The following is a 17544-nucleotide window of genomic DNA, read 5'->3' as shown; positions in this document are numbered from 1 at the left end:
CTTTAAGGTTATGAACAGTATAATTTTCTGGTATATAGCACTGTGCATTCTGGTAGAAGTTGACTGATGTTTCAGGCAAACATACTGCCTCTGTTTTCAAATTTGATTAGTAAGCCATACAAGTAATCAGTAAGAAGCAGGCAAGGCTGTGCCATGGCTCAAGCGGTTAGTTGCTGGCTTCCCACCGTGGCGGCCTGGGTTCGATCCCGGGTCTGGTTAAGTGGGATTTGTGGTGTACAAAGTGGCACTGGGGCGGGTTTTCTCTGAGTGCTTCGGTTTCCCTGCCAATCTTCATTCTACCAAATTCTCCATCATCATAATCTCCCGGGACAGGCTACAATAGGCCAATCAGTGGCTGCTGTGCTGAGTGGACCCAGTTGGACTCCACCCTCCACTAAGTGAATTAAAAAAAAATAAGCAGGCAGTCCCATCTGTTGGTGAACTTCTACTAGACTACATAATGTAACATCACTCCTGTGAGAACCTGAAATCTAATTCTAAGGTTGCATTTTACAACTACGAGGTACTACAAGAAGTATTCAAAATTCTAAGCATGTACTTCATAATTTATAGGTAAAGCTCTATTACTTAGAGCTGACAGTCCAGGAAAAGCTGCACCGTGGATGGGCAGGTCCATTCATGAAATTTGAGGGGTGTTGTGATTAGTCATTCATCTGCATTCAGTGCGAGTAATCGTCTCAAGAGCATTCTTCCTTGTACAGTCAAGTTAAAAAGTTTTGAATCTAGGAGTCGTATTTGAGTGTATTATTCTCTAATTACTGTATTAATACTGTGACGCATTACCTCCATCGCTGCGCAACAGCTACAATGGAAATTGAGTTCCAACAGTGACAAATCGAATACAAACAGACCGTTGCAAAGGAGCGTTCCCAAGGCAACGGATTGCCGAACACGTGAGTTTGGAATAGGCACTTCATTGTAACGCAGAGAACAGGGAGCTGTTGCGTAGACAATGCAGAAGCAACGAACGCGTCTCCCCAGAAATGAACTACAGAGAGTTTGTTGCACCCGTTACGTAACAGTGGACAGTAGAAACGAAACAGTGAGGAATGGTGTCTGGTATCCAGTCTGCAGAACACCTACATAAGCCGAGAGCCACAGAGACAGAAGACAGCAACAAGACAGCAAGAAGTCAGTATTGGGATAGCAGTCGCCGAAGACAGTTGAGATCCAACCACAGCCAAAGATAGCTGAGACGTCGCATTGAAGTATTGGGCCACAAGTCAAGTGGTGACAGTGACAATATTTTATTTTATTGTTTATTTTTATTCGTTGATTTTCTTTTTTGTTTGTTTATATTTGTACATTTTTTTCTATCTCCTTTAACATGCCACCTACACGAAGTAAATTGAGTGGAAAAGTGTTGCATTCACAATCAAGAGAAATTGTTAGTAACATATATAAGTATATGAAAGAGGCTGGGCCAACAATTACAGTGAAGAACATAGGAGTGGAAGTAGCAAAGGCAACAGGTGTATCAGGAAGTAGTGTCAGAAGAATAGTAAGAGAAGCAAAAAATATCGAATCTGGGGCTTCCACTTCCTTTTCAACACCCCATAAAGAAAGACCTAGGAAATCTCCACTAGCCACTTTGGACAACTTTAACGAGTCTGTGGTGCGAAGAACAATAAATAACCTCTACATAGTCGAAAAACGGAGACCTACCCTGAAAAAAATAAGTTCATGAAAAGTTGAAGAAAACGTTAGATTTACAGGGATGCATCTCCACATTAAAGAAAATTATTTTGAAACTGGGGTTCTGCTGGAAGAAAACAAAAAATAATCGGACATTGCCAGTGTTGCCCCTTTAGAATAGACCCGTGTAATATGTAAATAAACTCTTAATGTATACGTATAACAGTGAAAAGTCTATAATAGTGTATAGTGCATAACAGTCTGCCATTCGGCACTTAAAACTTAACATCGGATGTGTGAACATCAACGAGAATAAACCACCATCACTATGCAACACAATGAGGTAAGACGTTATTTCCTTTTGAGAACGCCTGTACCGCATTCCCCGGCACACTTGTCGGCATGCTGGAGCTCTCCCTGCCGCTACCAATACTTCTCCTACCTCGCGTCGGAGGACTGTCACCTCTAAGTACTAGAGCTATACTGCTTGCCTCTCCATTGTGACTGAAACACCAAGTTTGTACTTCATTTCTTTATGCTTTATCAGTAAATTATCTGGTAAATTTACCACCAGAATTAACTTTTTCTCAGGAAGAGAAAGAAAGGATTAACTGGATAAAATAAACAATTTAATAACAATGAGCTATACGAATTGGTAACAAAAAGCATCTATATTCCTTGAACTTCAAAACACAGCATCTGCAAGTTGGTAGTTTCTGGACTAAAGAATTCTTGTTTTTCTTATACCTGAATTAAATTCTACATAGTAAGACTCCGAAGGACTACTTCTGAATATGTAATGAATATATCAGCTAGGCTTTTTTAATTGTCCATCTCAATTTATATACATTCCACTGAATAATGGTTTTCTTGAACACTTCTAAAATTAATGCTGATCTAGCTTTTGAATGATGGCTCCATGTAGAAATGGACGTATTGCTAACATTGTGAAGATCCTTTCTGCTTCATCTTCAGTATTACTTGATGACCCTATGGTGTTCACCTTGAAGGCAGAGACAGTAAGAATCTCTGAAATGTCTGCAATACAGTCCACTCAAAAACAGGATCAGCATCAGCATCAAACCATTTTGGGCATCTGAAATAATGTATCATTGTAAAACAAATTTATCCATTGATGAAATACTGTACTTCTAAATACAGTCATGTTTTACATTACTCATTTCATAACTTCAGACTAACTGTATTCCTTGCGTCTGTCTGAAGATGACTTTCTTTGCAGTTGATAAACTAATGTGCAGCATGTATATATACTGCATATATATTGTTAACTCTCATGTACTTCTGTTTAAAGACAAGTGTTGTACTGTATATACGAGTGTGGATGAAATCCACTATATGTACAAAGTTTGTTTCCACTTATATCTATTATAAAATATATATTATATACTATTTACTTAGCAAACATTGACAGTATACAGAGTACCTGGACAAAATAAAAGAGGTACAAAACTAAGAATCGAACTATTTTCTTTCACATCATTCCTTGATTGCACTTGTTACTCTTTTGCTATGTGTGCAAATGAATGTGTGATAGTGTAACTATAAGGTATATATAAAATGTTTGCTGCTAGTCATGTATAATATAAAAGGACTACCTCTCTATCAACAAGCTCCATCAGCTGGTACAATTGCATTACTGCATTTCTACACTATCTTACACACGAGCTGCTACCTCAATGTAATACTGACATACGTATTTGTCCTAGAAACAGAAATCAGCACAGCATGGATCTCAAGAGTGAAAGAATTCCAATTTGCTAATTATTTCATAGATATGTTTATATGTGTTTTATCTATTTTGGTATTCTCTCTTCATTGAGGCTATTTGATCAATATTTCAGAAAATTTCAGTAATTCCTTATTTGGTAAAGCCGTCTTATTGCTCAAATGGTTATTTCAAACTAATACCAAGTAATGAAAATGATAAGCATAATTTACTTATGTTAAGCAGGTATTGAGTTTTCTTCTGGGATATGAGGTTTGTGGAAACGCATTTTTCAGTATTTCTTTATGACTGTGTTTTCTGATCCTAAAAGCAGAATTGTTTGAAAGGTCATGTATTAGCTGCTTGCCATTTCTGAATTGCTTTCTAATTCACATCACAGAATATAATGTACATCTGGCATAATGTAATTACTGGATATTGCTTCAAATTATTTGTACAAATAAACATGTCTGTCTTCTTTCATTAATTCTGCCATCTTGACACAACATGAAAATTTAAATACAGAAGATCTTTATACCAAATGTTGTTTCAGATATGTAAGATATACATTAGATCTACAGCTGAATTATTAATAAGGTGATTTATAAAAGCTTTTGACTCAGTTTGAACTGTTTTCTTGTCTGCAAAACAGAAAGTGTGTTTAAGATGCCCTGCATCTAGTAACTTCTTCCTCTTTACTCTGCAGCGAAGTTCTCATGTGTCTGATAATCTGACAAAATTACTGTGTGAAGCTGACTCCCATTTACAGTGAGGCATATGCAAGAGATAGGCCAAAGGTAAAATAGTCTTATCATAGAGGATCTTGACCATTTATGGTGCAACAGTAGCAGTCCAAACCAAACAGGATCAAGGCCTCTGAAGTCAGAACACAGTAGAGAGTAATTTGTATGAATACAAAACTTATTGTTCTTTTTATGATTGTCACTGAAATTATATAAGACTGTCAGCATTTATGATGAAATAATTTTTGCTATTTGTCTTTATATTCTAGTAACTGCTAATAATGTTGATTAATTTTGATTACCAAATGTTGTTTATTTAGCCCAGTTTGTCTGACCTGACCCAGTTCAACATTTTTTACTAGGAGTCTGCTGAATTAGTATGAAAAATAACTCCGTTGTAACACAGTAACTTAATGTGCCAAAAATGATGATGATGCACAGATTTACAAAAATAGGTCTCTATCATGGTGTGCTGTTGTGCTGGTTGTGTTATTAGCATGAGGAACAGAATATTATATTTTCTACTGTAGTATGAATTCAGTGTGAATCTAGACCCCACAAACAAGAGCCAAATTACACTCAGTTCACTGCTCATAATCTTCTATGAGCCAACTCATATTCCAGGGATAGAAAATGAGCATAAGGGACCAAGCCCTCCGTTATGAAACAGGTGGGTATAGTTTATCTATAAAAATTGTTTAATTGTGCTTGTTTGGCACATGGTCACTGTTAATGGTGATGGAGAGTCGTCGAATATTAGGCTTGTCATATTCCTCCATGCTCATGCCTCGAGAAAGACGTGGTCGACCATCACCATCACCTGAGCTACTGGAGAATGTCCTCTGCCTCTCTACTCCAGGCAGTGTCAGTGATGTGAGGAGTCCCTGTCCTTTGCAGAAAAGAAGGATGCTGTGTGCAACTTTCTCTGGCTGTGAAACACAAAATGTTACAATATTACTGCCATAATTTTAAGCCATTCATCCAGAAACCTGATAAGGTGGACAAATGTGTAACTCCTTCCTTCATTCCTTCTTGTTCAGCAGGAGCTACAGAGATTAAACAGTTCTAACAGGTCATATGACAGCAATTTTAAAATACAAAGAGATTTATTTATTTGTATCCACATAATTACCGAAATGATCCAGTGATATGTTCCACTATCCCTCTTCATCTTCATCCAAGACATCCTTTGATTCAAACGAATCTTTCAAGTACCATATGTACTTAATATTATTATTTAAGAATGGACTGGAAGATGATGGAAATTGCATATTTAGCTACAACTATCAAATTTTACTGGGCAACAAAAATTAATATGCTAATAACAGCAAGCACAGGTTAAAGAAATAGATTTTGTGATGCCAGCATCAAGGTTCACAATGGTTCAATTCCCAGGACACCCATGATCTTTTTGAAATGAAAGGGTGATAAATTTCTAAAGTAACGGTGTGTAATAGTGAAATGAATTGTAGCAAAAAGTCTGTTATTATTTTGTTTTAATGTGCCATCAACTCGGTGAACAAATATGGTCAAATAAGAAGCTCAGAACAATAATTTTTCAGTGTAATAAGTATATTTTGATGTTTTCCCATCTCTCAAAGTAACATCCTCACCTACAAGTAACAAGGCTATGGCTTGGCAGGGTGGTATGGTACAGTATACCCACATATAGGTATACAAGATTACTATATAATGATGCAGTATAACAGAACAAGTAGCATTCGTGATATGTGCTGATGAGGGATGAACTTCTTAAATAGCTGTACTATAACCATGAAGAAAAATGGTCAAGCTTTCAATGCAAAATCTAAAATTCAAAAAATCTTGTCAAATTAAAAAAAAAAAGCTATTAAAGCTGGGACAGCCTGTAACAAGCTGTCAAGGCCCATAGGGGTGTGAGAGGTCGAGGGTTCCACATCTTCTAGAAAATCAGCTCGCAGTTGGCGGTAAGGTTGTCAGCCTTACATGCCCACCATCCTTTACTCCCCAGCAATCTTCCTGGTATTAATTTCTGCTAGAAGTTGAGTCGACCCCAGGGCCATGTTGCAGCTGGAAGGATCGGGTAAATTTAAAAAATTCAATGACCTCATCAGAAATTGAACCTGCAACCTTCTGGCTTGTAGCACAGTGTCTCAACCAACTACACTACCACGTGCCCCAGATCAGCTATTAGGGTCTAAAACATAACTTCTGCAAAATTATTTACAACATTTAAGAAGAAACAGAAATTAATGTCACTGATGTTTTAAGAAAAATATGCCAGGACAGAATGAAGCACTGTGTGTAGATAATTATTTGGAACTGGAAGTAGTGCTTTTCAAACCGTTTTCTCAAAAAATGCATTAAAATTTTATATATGTTAGCTGATAGGATCTGTTGATAACAATTAAAAAGCACCAAGATGTGTTGGTTTCCAGTGGTATACAGTTAATACCAAATTCCTTGAAAATTAATTAATTATTGCCTGTAACACTGATATTCAAAAGTAAGCAGGGAGCAGTTACTTGGTCAGATACACACATTTTACCAACATAGTTCCTATGAAGGAACTATCGATTTAAAATAAGCACACATTCAAATTCAAGATCGTTTGAAAATGTAGGATTTCAAGGTTTCACAGCAGTGACTATGAAGAATGCTGTCTTCTGGGATGTGGCACCATGTACATCTTGCGTGAACCAACAAGATCTACATGGCGCCCCATCCCAGAAGACAGCATTCTTCAGCATTTGAAAAATTTACACACTCAGTTCAGTTAGATCAAATGTGTTAGTAATACATATATTTCTTTCCACATTATATTCATGTCATTCCAGGCGACCTGCTCTGAAGTCAAGAGGCACTCAAATGAGAAAATGTTTTCTGAAGAAGGTTTAGAATTATTATATTTTAAACACAACTTAAAAGGTACATGGAAATAGAACTGTATAAAAACTTCCCTGTGATCAAACTCAGATCCTCAGAATATTTGCACAATGTTACCACTTAATTCCATGGATACTTTTATTTGTGAAGTTAACAGAGTAGGAACTGCTTTAGACAAATGGAAGAAACTTATATAAAAGTCATCATATATTTAATTTGGTATTTCTAGTTTAGTAATGACAGTAAATGCCGGTCACGGTAGCCGAGCGGTCTAAGGCATGCACTGTCTTCGCTCGCTCGGAAGCCGGTATCGTGGGTTCGAATCCCACTCAGGGCACTGATGTTTGTGTGCGTTTTTCTGTGTCTGTCTACAGGTAGAGGCCTTGCGACGAGCTGATCACTTGCCCAAGGAGTCCTACCGTATGTGTAAGATTGAGAGAAACTGAAGTGAATGGAGTTCATGGAGGTAGGCCTAGGCCCACTGGGGCTGTAGTGCCAAGAAAAGAAAATGACAGTAAATTGGTGCAGATCCAAAATTTGTTTACAAAAATTAAAGGGTAGTAAATAGAATTTCCAACAGTAGCACTTCATAGAAAATAGCAATACTTTACCACAAGAATAAGAATTTCAAGAGAGAGTATTATTTCTAACTGGCTGTAATATAGGATAATTTAGTACTTTTTTTAAAAAGTAAGCATTTTTAGGTTTTAGTTTATTTTGCTACTCACTGCTTGCAGGAGGACATCCCCTGCCCGTTCAATCTTGAGCAGAGTGGCTTTTGTCTTCTCCAAGTCACGATGCAGCTTCTCCACCACATTAGCATATGAGCTTAACACTCCTGTTATTAGCAGTATGTCTGTCTTGCACTGCTTCAATGGCAGATCCTTTCGGCTGAAAAATTACAAATGCATTCTTTACCAATTTGTCCTTATTATCAAAGTATCCATCAATAATGCAACAATATAAAAGACATTAGGAATATATTTCACACTAAAAGTATATTTTATATATTAAAATTGATTATCAAATTTCTAAAATGTCTCTATTCATATATTTCTTCTAGTTTATGACATGTTTTGGCTGCATATGGGCCATCATCAGGTAATTTTCCTTTTCTTTTGAGGAGACCACTGCACTGTACATTTGTTCACCATGCTTCCATGCACGTCAATATTTAGCTCTATCTCATGATTAGAATGCTGTCGTTGCACTCTGTTGCAGCTGTCATAGTTTTTGTGTGTCGTATGTGTCATTAGTGCGGTCTTCCTATGTACTCAGTAAGACAATGGCATATACGAGTACAGCAGCAATTGTCACCAAATCTACACTGGACAGAATGGACATTCCTTGGTCAAAGACCATTACTGGCATACCTGTCTGTACCATCTAAACAAGCAAGTCACAGTGGAATGCAGAACCACAATGTGCCATAGCATCCTATTTCAGAACACCAGCATCCTCTCAAACAGATACAGACACATTAGAGAGGTGAGAGACAGAACTTCATCCCAACAGCATGAACACTGAGGATGGTCTCTATCTTAGCAAGTCATCAAGTCATGAAGGTCTCTCAGTTAAGAGGCCTCCTTCTAAGGATATGCCATAACTTGGTTCTCCAACCTGGCCCATTAAGTCCCACTGTGAACTGCTCCTTTCAGGGCTATCCTTATTTATCACTATTATTAATTTTTCCCTCTTTTAGCCACCCTCATTCCTCTTATCATTCTTAATATTTTCTCTCTCCTCAGTCTGCTCCTTGTAAAGTGCCTTTTGTAGGGCCACTGTTTATTTAAGCTTCATGCAAAGTGGGGACCAATATGGACCAAACAGAATTCACCCAATTTCTGGTATATGAAATTTGAGGACTTCACAGCAGTGAAAATTTGGATTACCATCTGGGCCAGCGGTTTCAAAACTATGTGCCAGTGGAGAATTATCATTCTGAGAGCTGTACTGAGATTATCAATGACTGAAATCGTGTAATGACAGTCTTTTCCCAATCTTGGAAGAAATATGAAGTTAATGAACAGATTTTATTCATTTTTTTTTCGTATTCTTTATGGTTTCTTATATAAATTGTGTTTATTATTTATCTTTCTCTCTCAGGGTTGTGATTTTGATGCTGATGCTGATGCTGATGCTGCTCATGGCGGCAGTGGCATTGTGGTGGTGGTGGTTGTTTCTTGAGGTATGCTGACCATGATATAATATCACATATTTTCCACTAGTAATACTGTTTCTCATCTGAATGATGGCACAGAAGAATCAGTCTTTCAGTGCTTTGCAGAAAGAAAAATGATGCTCAAGTGCTCCTTAAAATGAAAAAGTTTTGGAAACACTGGTCAGGGTTATAATAGTGGATACTCCAGATGGTGGTTACCATGGTTGTGAAGGAAGTTACTGCTTCCATCTTCAGGTTATCTGAAAGCAGTAAGTCCCTCCAAAATGTTGTCACTTACCAGAATAAATAAAGACTTTCATAACTCAGAAGCCAAAATCTATACAAGAAGTTCTAGGAAGGACTAATCACAGATTTTCCTTTTATACGACAAAGACTGCATAGAAAACAATGTGTACAGAAGTTATTCTATTTTTGAGTGTGTATTCATTGCTGCAGGAACGTTTTTACTGTCCTGTTGCCTAGCAACGATAATAGGAATACAATACAGACATACAGGGAAAGTAGGCTCTCAAAAGAGAATCTGAGACGGTGTTTACTCTGCAGTCTGACCAAAAAGTTAAATAAAGAAGACTACTCAGTAACATGGCTAGAAGCCTTCCCACGAGGAAAGCTACAAAACTCTCAGAGTCTTGAGTCAGTAAAATTTGATCATCAGTCCCATCAGACTATGACTTGAGAATGACTGTACTGGCAAAGGCCAGCAGCAATCTACCCAACCCGACCTGACCCAACCCAACCCATGGTTAGCAGTCAGTCACACAGCCCAGAAATCCGAGAGCTGGAAGACCTAATTACTGAGCTGATGACTAGCAAAGGCCATCGCCTCAGCACTTCTCTGACTGCACTGTTACGGCTTTCAGGTGTCATGTCACATGTGTTTATATGGTACTGTAATGGCCGTCTCTTCTGGCTTTCAGAAATTAAGGAGGAGGTACCCAGGCACACAGAAGGAAGGTGCTCTCATAAGCCTCCTATTTTTAACCTACTTTCTTTATTCAGAAAAAATAAAAGGACACCTATGAGATCGCCTTGTTGTCTGTGTCTCTGCCTTTTCCTTCTTATTTTCAAAATAAGAAAAACAGGCAAAATATAAAACGAAAAAATTAGAGGGGGGCGCGCGCGCGCACACACACACACACACACACAACAATTGATCTCATAAGCCTTCTTTCACTTTTTGTCAAAATTAGGAACGTAGACTATAAGGTATACATTCCCAGTAGCCAGTTTCACTGAAATCCATAAACTAATTCTGGAACTGAAACACGTGAACAGACCAATACCACTTTATACTGATACCTTAAAAAAATATATGCATAAACCTCTATAAGGTTTCTTTTACCTAACCATACAGAATGCACACATTTATATAGAAATCTGAGAAAATATAAATAAGGACAAATTCAATTCAATTCAATTCATGTTTGTTTACGTGCAATAACTTAACAGCACAGGGCCAATTACAAAGTTAGCACGAGTATATAAGGTACAGAAAATAATTAAAACAAAATACAAATATGACAAATAAATCTGTGAGCATAAATCTAAAGAAGACTTAAATATATACATACATTTATGAATTATTACGAGTGCTGCTAATACTAGTAATAACTAAATACTAAGATAAGACAACTGGGAGTGATAGCATAAAATTAATAACAAGTCAATAAGTTAAAACCAATTACATTAGCTGAGGTATACACATTTGTAGTTAATGAAAACACTAATCCAGTAACACCGTAAAAGGTTTGGTACATGCTTGTAAAATATGATTCAGAGAAACTGCTCCATCTGCAAATATGTTGAGATCTTTACCCACCACGTTGGTAGCAAGGGCACACCGAAAGAGGGACAGTGTCTTTTTGAGGGACGAACGCTAAAAGTAGAGAAGTCTCGAACATGGCAAGTAGGAACACGAAGACTAGCATTATCCAGAAGGGAGGAGCAGGATTTAAGGCCACGATAAACCTGAATGAAGAAGAGTGCATCAAGAAGATGTCTACACAGACTTAGAGGGTGCAATCTTAGTCTCTCTAAGGCAGATGTATAACTACAGGAGCTATGTGGGAAGCAGCGATAGAAACAGACAGATGCAAACTTTTTCTGGATGCGCTCAAGTTTTGCGGAGTCAGTAGACGTGATAGAATTCCAAGCTACCAAGGCATACTCCAACATGGACCTGACTAGTGTAAGATACAGCACATATAAACAGTCAAGAGAAGAAAATCTAAAAGTTATTGAGCGTATAAGACCTAGCAGCTTTATACATTCAGAATATAAAAAATCAACATGATTGTGAAAATATAATTTAGAAACAAAGAAAATGCCTAGGTCCTTAACGCAACTGGTGCGCGTAACAGCAGTACGACAAAGCTGATACCCATAGAGCAGGACAAATCACAAGAAAGTTAATGATTACAAATTCAAATGCAAGGAATAATATAATTGAACTATTATTTAAGGAGTAGAAAGCATTATTATCTCTACCCCACTTCCATGTGCCAGCAAGGGGACAGAAATAAAAATCCTGTTGTACAATATATTTCTAGGGTTAGAGAAATATAAAATGCAATAGTCATACATGGTGAAAATATAAAATTGCAAATCCCTGGTGACTGAATTCATGTTTAAGTTTGAAAGAAATAACATGTTTAGTGTAATGCAACATTCTACTTACTTAAGGAAGGCATTCACATACAGCTTAAGGTTCTTGTTGTTAATAGTGCTCCTTATTCGCTCTTGGAACTCCTGCATCACCTTCTCCTTGTCTGAATTTGCATCATTCACAATTTGCTACAAAATAAAATTATTACATTTACTGATGAAACTAGAGAACAATATTAACAGTACAGTTTGAAAACCATACATCAAAATATTAATACTCAGAATTATTTTGCATAAATATATGCTTTCAGTTTAACTAGATTAGCTGCTTGTCAGGTCCTAAAACAGTAGAACATAATAATTAAACATCTCCTGCAACATCTCACATACTAGAATACAGTGTATGAAAGTAATTTACATTGAATGGTCTGATAGCTTCAGGACTTGGCTGATTGTAAGAATGCTGCCCAAAAGCATGGGACTGCTGGACAAGTTCATCTCTTTATGTAACTGGAGTTTCATATTAGAATGAGGCTGTGCCATAGCTCTGACAGTCAGATTCTGACTTCACATTGTGGAAGCCCGGCTCCAACCCAGAGTGACTTCATGTGATAGTCATGGTGGATGAACTAGCGTCTACGCAAATTTTCCTTTCGGCTTCCTCAATCATCAAGTTACCACTGTTCCATACTCAACTATCACTACCCCCTGAGTTATGCAATATCCCTGAACAAGCAGCATATTATCACAGCCTCAGTCTTTAGGTAAGGGGCTTCATCTCTGCACCAGCAATTGGGTGTTTATGGAGTAAAGGTTTTTGCCCTAAGAGTTCTATAATACATACACATAAAAAGGATGTATAAAAATTCAGTAACATTAAACATTTAAGTTCAGGGGGTTAAGGCTAGCATGAGCAACACAATTATGCAAGTTGTGTTACATAACAAGCTCAGACCAGAACGATTCTCACGTACAGCAGTCAAGAGACTTACTTTCCAGTGTATGAACATTTTTTTCTCAAGCTGCAAAGGATGTCATGTTTGGATAAATTTACATTATTTTGGAAACACTTTCTACGTCCATCAGGGATGATATACTAGCACTAGTAACATTGTTGGTCCTGAATCCTACCACTGGACACATTCTGAGTCAATTCAACTCAGCTCACATCCATAATTCATCCCTTTACTATTACCCCATATCCTTAATCTTCGAAGTGGCATTGCAACCAAAGTTCTGCATGCATCTCTTGTTTTCCAAGTCAAGCAATATGTTCATCCCATTACAACACCTTTATTTGAATATCTGAACAATGTTAGGGGTAATTATTAAAAAAACATATAGCATAAATTACAATAATATATAATTAACTCAATAAATTGTAATATGTATGTGCAGTAGCACATGGTGTGATGTGCACAAATGTGCAGTAGGAACCATTAAGTTCTGTGACAAAGAGTATTCTAGTGACTAGAAATATTCAGTATGGAAATTACTCACAAGCTCCAGACTTTCTAATGGGGTGAAAAGTCTCGCATTCTACGGCAAAGAATGTTTGTGGGGGAACTATGACTTCAAGTACCTCCAGAAGTGAGAGAAATGACAGAGAAAGGTACATTTGTGGTAACAATTAGAAAAGGAAGATTTTATGATAAATGGACCCACATTCCTGTCAACATACAACTGATTATGAATGTATGTAAAATGTTATTTACTGAATTATGGAGTGAACGATTGGTTTATTATTGACTGACTGACTGACTGATCGATTGATCCAGTATCTTATCATGAGATCAACAGATCTCTATGTAGAGACTCAAAAGAAGGTATTGTGCCTCATGACTGAGTAAGTAGGGCCAGAATCAAATAAAATTTACCACCTCCCAAAACTATAGTTAAGGAAAGAAAGAAAATTTTGTTTATATTTTAAAATTTTACGTTTTGTATTACACAGAACCCTTTGTCTTGGAAACTTCAGACTTATTCTGTGTTAACATTTTAAACAATAGTGCTGCACCACCCTGTAACCTATGGCTGAATATCTTACAACTCTTGGTACTCCCCTTGCAGCAGGGTAGGTTTGGAACTGCTTGGAACCTCTCTAGGCTTATCTGTGCTCTCTACAGCCCATGGATCAATTGTATAGGTTGAGAGACAAAACAACATTAACAAGCGTTTCAGCAGGTGTATACAAACCTAAAAATTTGTTGTTCCCATCACTTACAAGGCCAGACTGACTACACTCCTCACATCTTTCTTTTAGGTTCTTTGATAACATTGTTCAACAAGGTTTTTGTCACACAGATGTTTTTTGCTGACCTATGAACTTTTCTTATGCTTATTATGAAAATAAAAACATGAATTTTCTGTTACCCACAGTTTTTGAGGTACATGTGAATTTAAATTACTTTGTATTTACATTACAGTAGAAAGGAGGAGGTGTCTGCCACTTGTTCATCTCCTGTTTTGTAAGTTTCTGTGTATTACTGTGTGTCTGTTCATGTTCAGGATATGTCCACACCCATCCAGTTTTATTACACAGCTTATATATTGTCTTTTATCTGCCAGTTTACTCACCTCATATCATTCTCTGAACATCTTGTATTTTATGTTCTTTTTAACTCTGGTAAATTTTGCCATCTTTTCCTCAACACAATCTCATTTAATATCTCAAGCAGATATGAGTGATCTTATCCATAATCTGAATTTATCAAAATCAACCTGAACTTTTGGTGTTTAGACTCAAAAGTTTGGATCTTCCACAAAATGCATTAAGATATCTTTGTCCTGTGATTGTCAAAAAGACTTTTTATCATTTCTTCTCAGGAAGGCAATTTAGTGCACTCTATTAGAGTGGACTCTCTCATGGAATCCTTTAGTCGACAACATAACTGGACTGAATGGGGTCTATTTATTGTATCCTTGAAGTTAAGTTTGAAAGCTGTGTTGCTCCATAATGGAAATACATAAGCAAGTGAGAGGAACTTGAATGGAAATATATGCTATGGCTAGGGCCCATGAGTCAAGGCCCTCCATGAACTTGCACACTAAATATTTCTCTGTGGATTCTGAAACATTGTTTCATACCATGCAAGGTGCAAACAAATTAAAAATCCATCAAACTACTTTTTATGCCATACTAAATGCAAGCAAATTAGAAATTTATTAAACTACTTTTTGTGCATCAAGGCACTGAATGGAGATGAGGCCCAGTCCATCTGGCCCCTTAGGGATGGAGTGCCCCTGGGTTAAAATAAGACATGCATTAGTTCCTGTTAGTCTCTTTTAAGTGGTTGAAATATATCTTATCAGTAAAGAATCTGTCTGTCTGTCTCTGTGTGCATGTATGAGTGTGCATGCTCATTTGTGTGCGCATGTGTGTGTGTGTGTGTGTGTGAGAGAGAGAGAGAGAGAGAGAGAGAGAGAGAGAAAGTCAATGTGGGTCCAAATTCAACAGTTTCTCAGCACTCTTTTATCCTTACATATGTAAGTATAAGTTTTCCTTTTCCTTCATCTCACTCCTCTACCTTTCCTTTTCTACACATGTCTTTTGATACTGTCTCATCCTCTCGTCTTGTCAGAGGTCAACAAATGTAACACTAATTCGCCAGTGAAATACGAATTATCACTCAACATGTGCTTTTACATTTTCACAGATAAATAACACATCCATATACATTAGATTGTACAGTATATTATATGCTACATGCTTTAATACAAAAGACTACAGAATAATCACTAGTTTTCATTTATCATGAACAAGCAGATGAGTAAATTTGTTGAGCCCTGGTTTCAACCTTCCACACTATAACTATTAGTCTTGCCTGTGTATGTGAAAACTGGTGATCAAGTTTGCAAATAATGAGTGAAATATTACCTCAGCAATTATCTGAAGCATTATTGAGGAAAGAAAAAGAGACAGAATACATGAAAGAAAATATTACAACATTAATCACAAAATCTGAGATCAACAATACCAATGTGTATATACAATTAAATAAGGCACTATACATACACATTTGTTAATATCTGGTTACATGCCACACTCATATTCAGTCCATCCAAGATCACTTACTTTGGGTGTAAATGCTAACCATGACATTTAATACTTCTAGGCATAAAAAAGCAGAATGATTCAGTTTAGTATTATAGAGGTTCATTGTTTCATGTCGTTTTGGCACAGAAAATGTTTTTCCTCAAATAACATTAGATCATCTGCAAGTAAGCCACACATTGATGACACCCAAGGCTACATTTAAAGAGAGGGAGTTTGGAGGTTCAACTCTCCACCCTCTAATGAAAAACTTATCCCTGAGATTAATTAATTTAGCACCATGCCATGAAGATGTATAAGAGAGTACTATATGGAGATGAGTTGTGTCAGCTTGATGCCCCTGCTGCTTTATCTACAGAAAAATAGCCTCCAGTATTCACTGTTCAGAAGCCTGAGTGGGAGCCAGAGCTGATCTGGGCATTATGGAGAAGAGAAAAATCTCTCGCCCCTACCAGGAATCAAATCCTAACACCTTGGTCAACCATCCCACAGCCTAGTTGCTATACAGACTGAGCTATCCCATGGTAAGGAGTTTCTTTTTCTTAACAAAATGTAGGGATAAAAAGAGTTTGCGATGAAGTTGCAAAGATCTGCGTTAACAGCATAGTCAATCTGTGAATGTAAAGAAAATGACTTCTGCTAATTAAACTTAAACCGAATTTAATTCCTAGATATGGTATTGTTGGTATCATTTACAAAGTTTATCCCTTTTCAGGGTAAAAGGATCTTTCTATGAAACAACCTCTCAACACAGGTAAATGCAGCAACCTTGACCAAAAATATTTGTGGTTTCTAAGTAGATGTAAGTATTGTACATGTTAAAGTATCATATGTACTAATGGAAAATCAACTTATTTACAGCTGGATGCAGTAGTGATCTAATTACTGAACATGGCAACTCATAGCCAGTAAAGTTGTTTCATACTTGTAAAGTCCAGGTAAAATATTTCAGTGGGGTGTTTAACCGTTCAGCGTGGTTTGACGTGTATGTTTCGTCAAGGTATTTAAATCGTCTGGGGGGGTTCGACGTCAATGTTTCGTCCAGCTGCACACCTATGTTATAACGCCCATAATAATTGATGGTTTTGCTGTAGATTGTTAGATTTTTCGCTGGCCTGTTGTCAGGAGAACTATATTTAATGACACACGAGTTTAACCCCTCTGTGCACATGTTTGTGAGGTTGTATCGTGACTGGAACCCCAAAAGTTTTAGCATAGTTATATGTAATTTCTAGGCAATCAGTTCAAGATTTACATATCACTGAGAGTAGTGGACAATTCAAACTAAATCTGTGGTACCATCAAACCAAAAATATATTAAAAAACTTGTTTATTTTGTTCTCAATTTTCAAGTCAGCAAATAGTTTGTTTTAATTGATATGCAGCCTGCTTCTGAAATGTTAGGCAGTAGCAAATTGAAGAAATATTTTGGTACTGGATTAGGGCTAAATTTTAAAGGCGGGGTAAACATGGGTGTCACCTCTGGTGTTCTGTAAAACAATTCAAACAGCTGATTCCTGGGTAATAAAATATGCAGAAAGCAATTATATTGTGACTTTAGGAAATAAAGTATATATTTAACATGATAAACACAGTCTAATGACATTTGATAACATGATTTCTGAAATCTAGGATAGTAATTTCGAACAGTCCACAACAAAATTCTCACTGTTAAACATAATGGACCAGGTATTGGAAATGATAAATTACACCG

General features: G+C 36.9%; 1 protein-coding gene across 4 annotated transcripts in view; it reads right to left on the bottom strand.

Annotated features, from left to right (window-relative positions):
• Nucleotides 1-2268: 2268 nt before the first annotated feature.
• LOC111864593 (uncharacterized protein ZK1073.1) overlaps nucleotides 2269-17544 on the bottom strand; it is a 119266-nt gene continuing 103990 nt past the window's right edge. For all 4 annotated transcript variants that reach the window (XM_023851942.1, XM_023851941.2, XM_023851944.2 and 1 more), the window contains 3 exons: nucleotides 11850-11965; nucleotides 7719-7881; nucleotides 2269-5054 (listed from right to left, as the gene is read on the bottom strand). In XM_023851942.1, the coding sequence (XP_023707710.1) occupies nucleotides 4824-5054; nucleotides 7719-7881; nucleotides 11850-11965 (510 nt within the window). In that variant the 3' untranslated portion in view covers nucleotides 2269-4823. The remainder of the gene's footprint in view (nucleotides 5055-7718; nucleotides 7882-11849; nucleotides 11966-17544) is intronic.

The sequence above is a fragment of the Cryptotermes secundus genome, unplaced genomic scaffold, assembly GCF_002891405.2.
Source record: "Cryptotermes secundus unplaced genomic scaffold, Csec_1.0 scaffold7, whole genome shotgun sequence".
Lineage (NCBI taxonomy): Eukaryota > Metazoa > Arthropoda > Insecta > Blattodea > Kalotermitidae > Cryptotermes > Cryptotermes secundus.
Note: the sequence above shows the minus strand (reverse complement) of the source record. Positions and strands in the feature narration are given on the sequence as shown.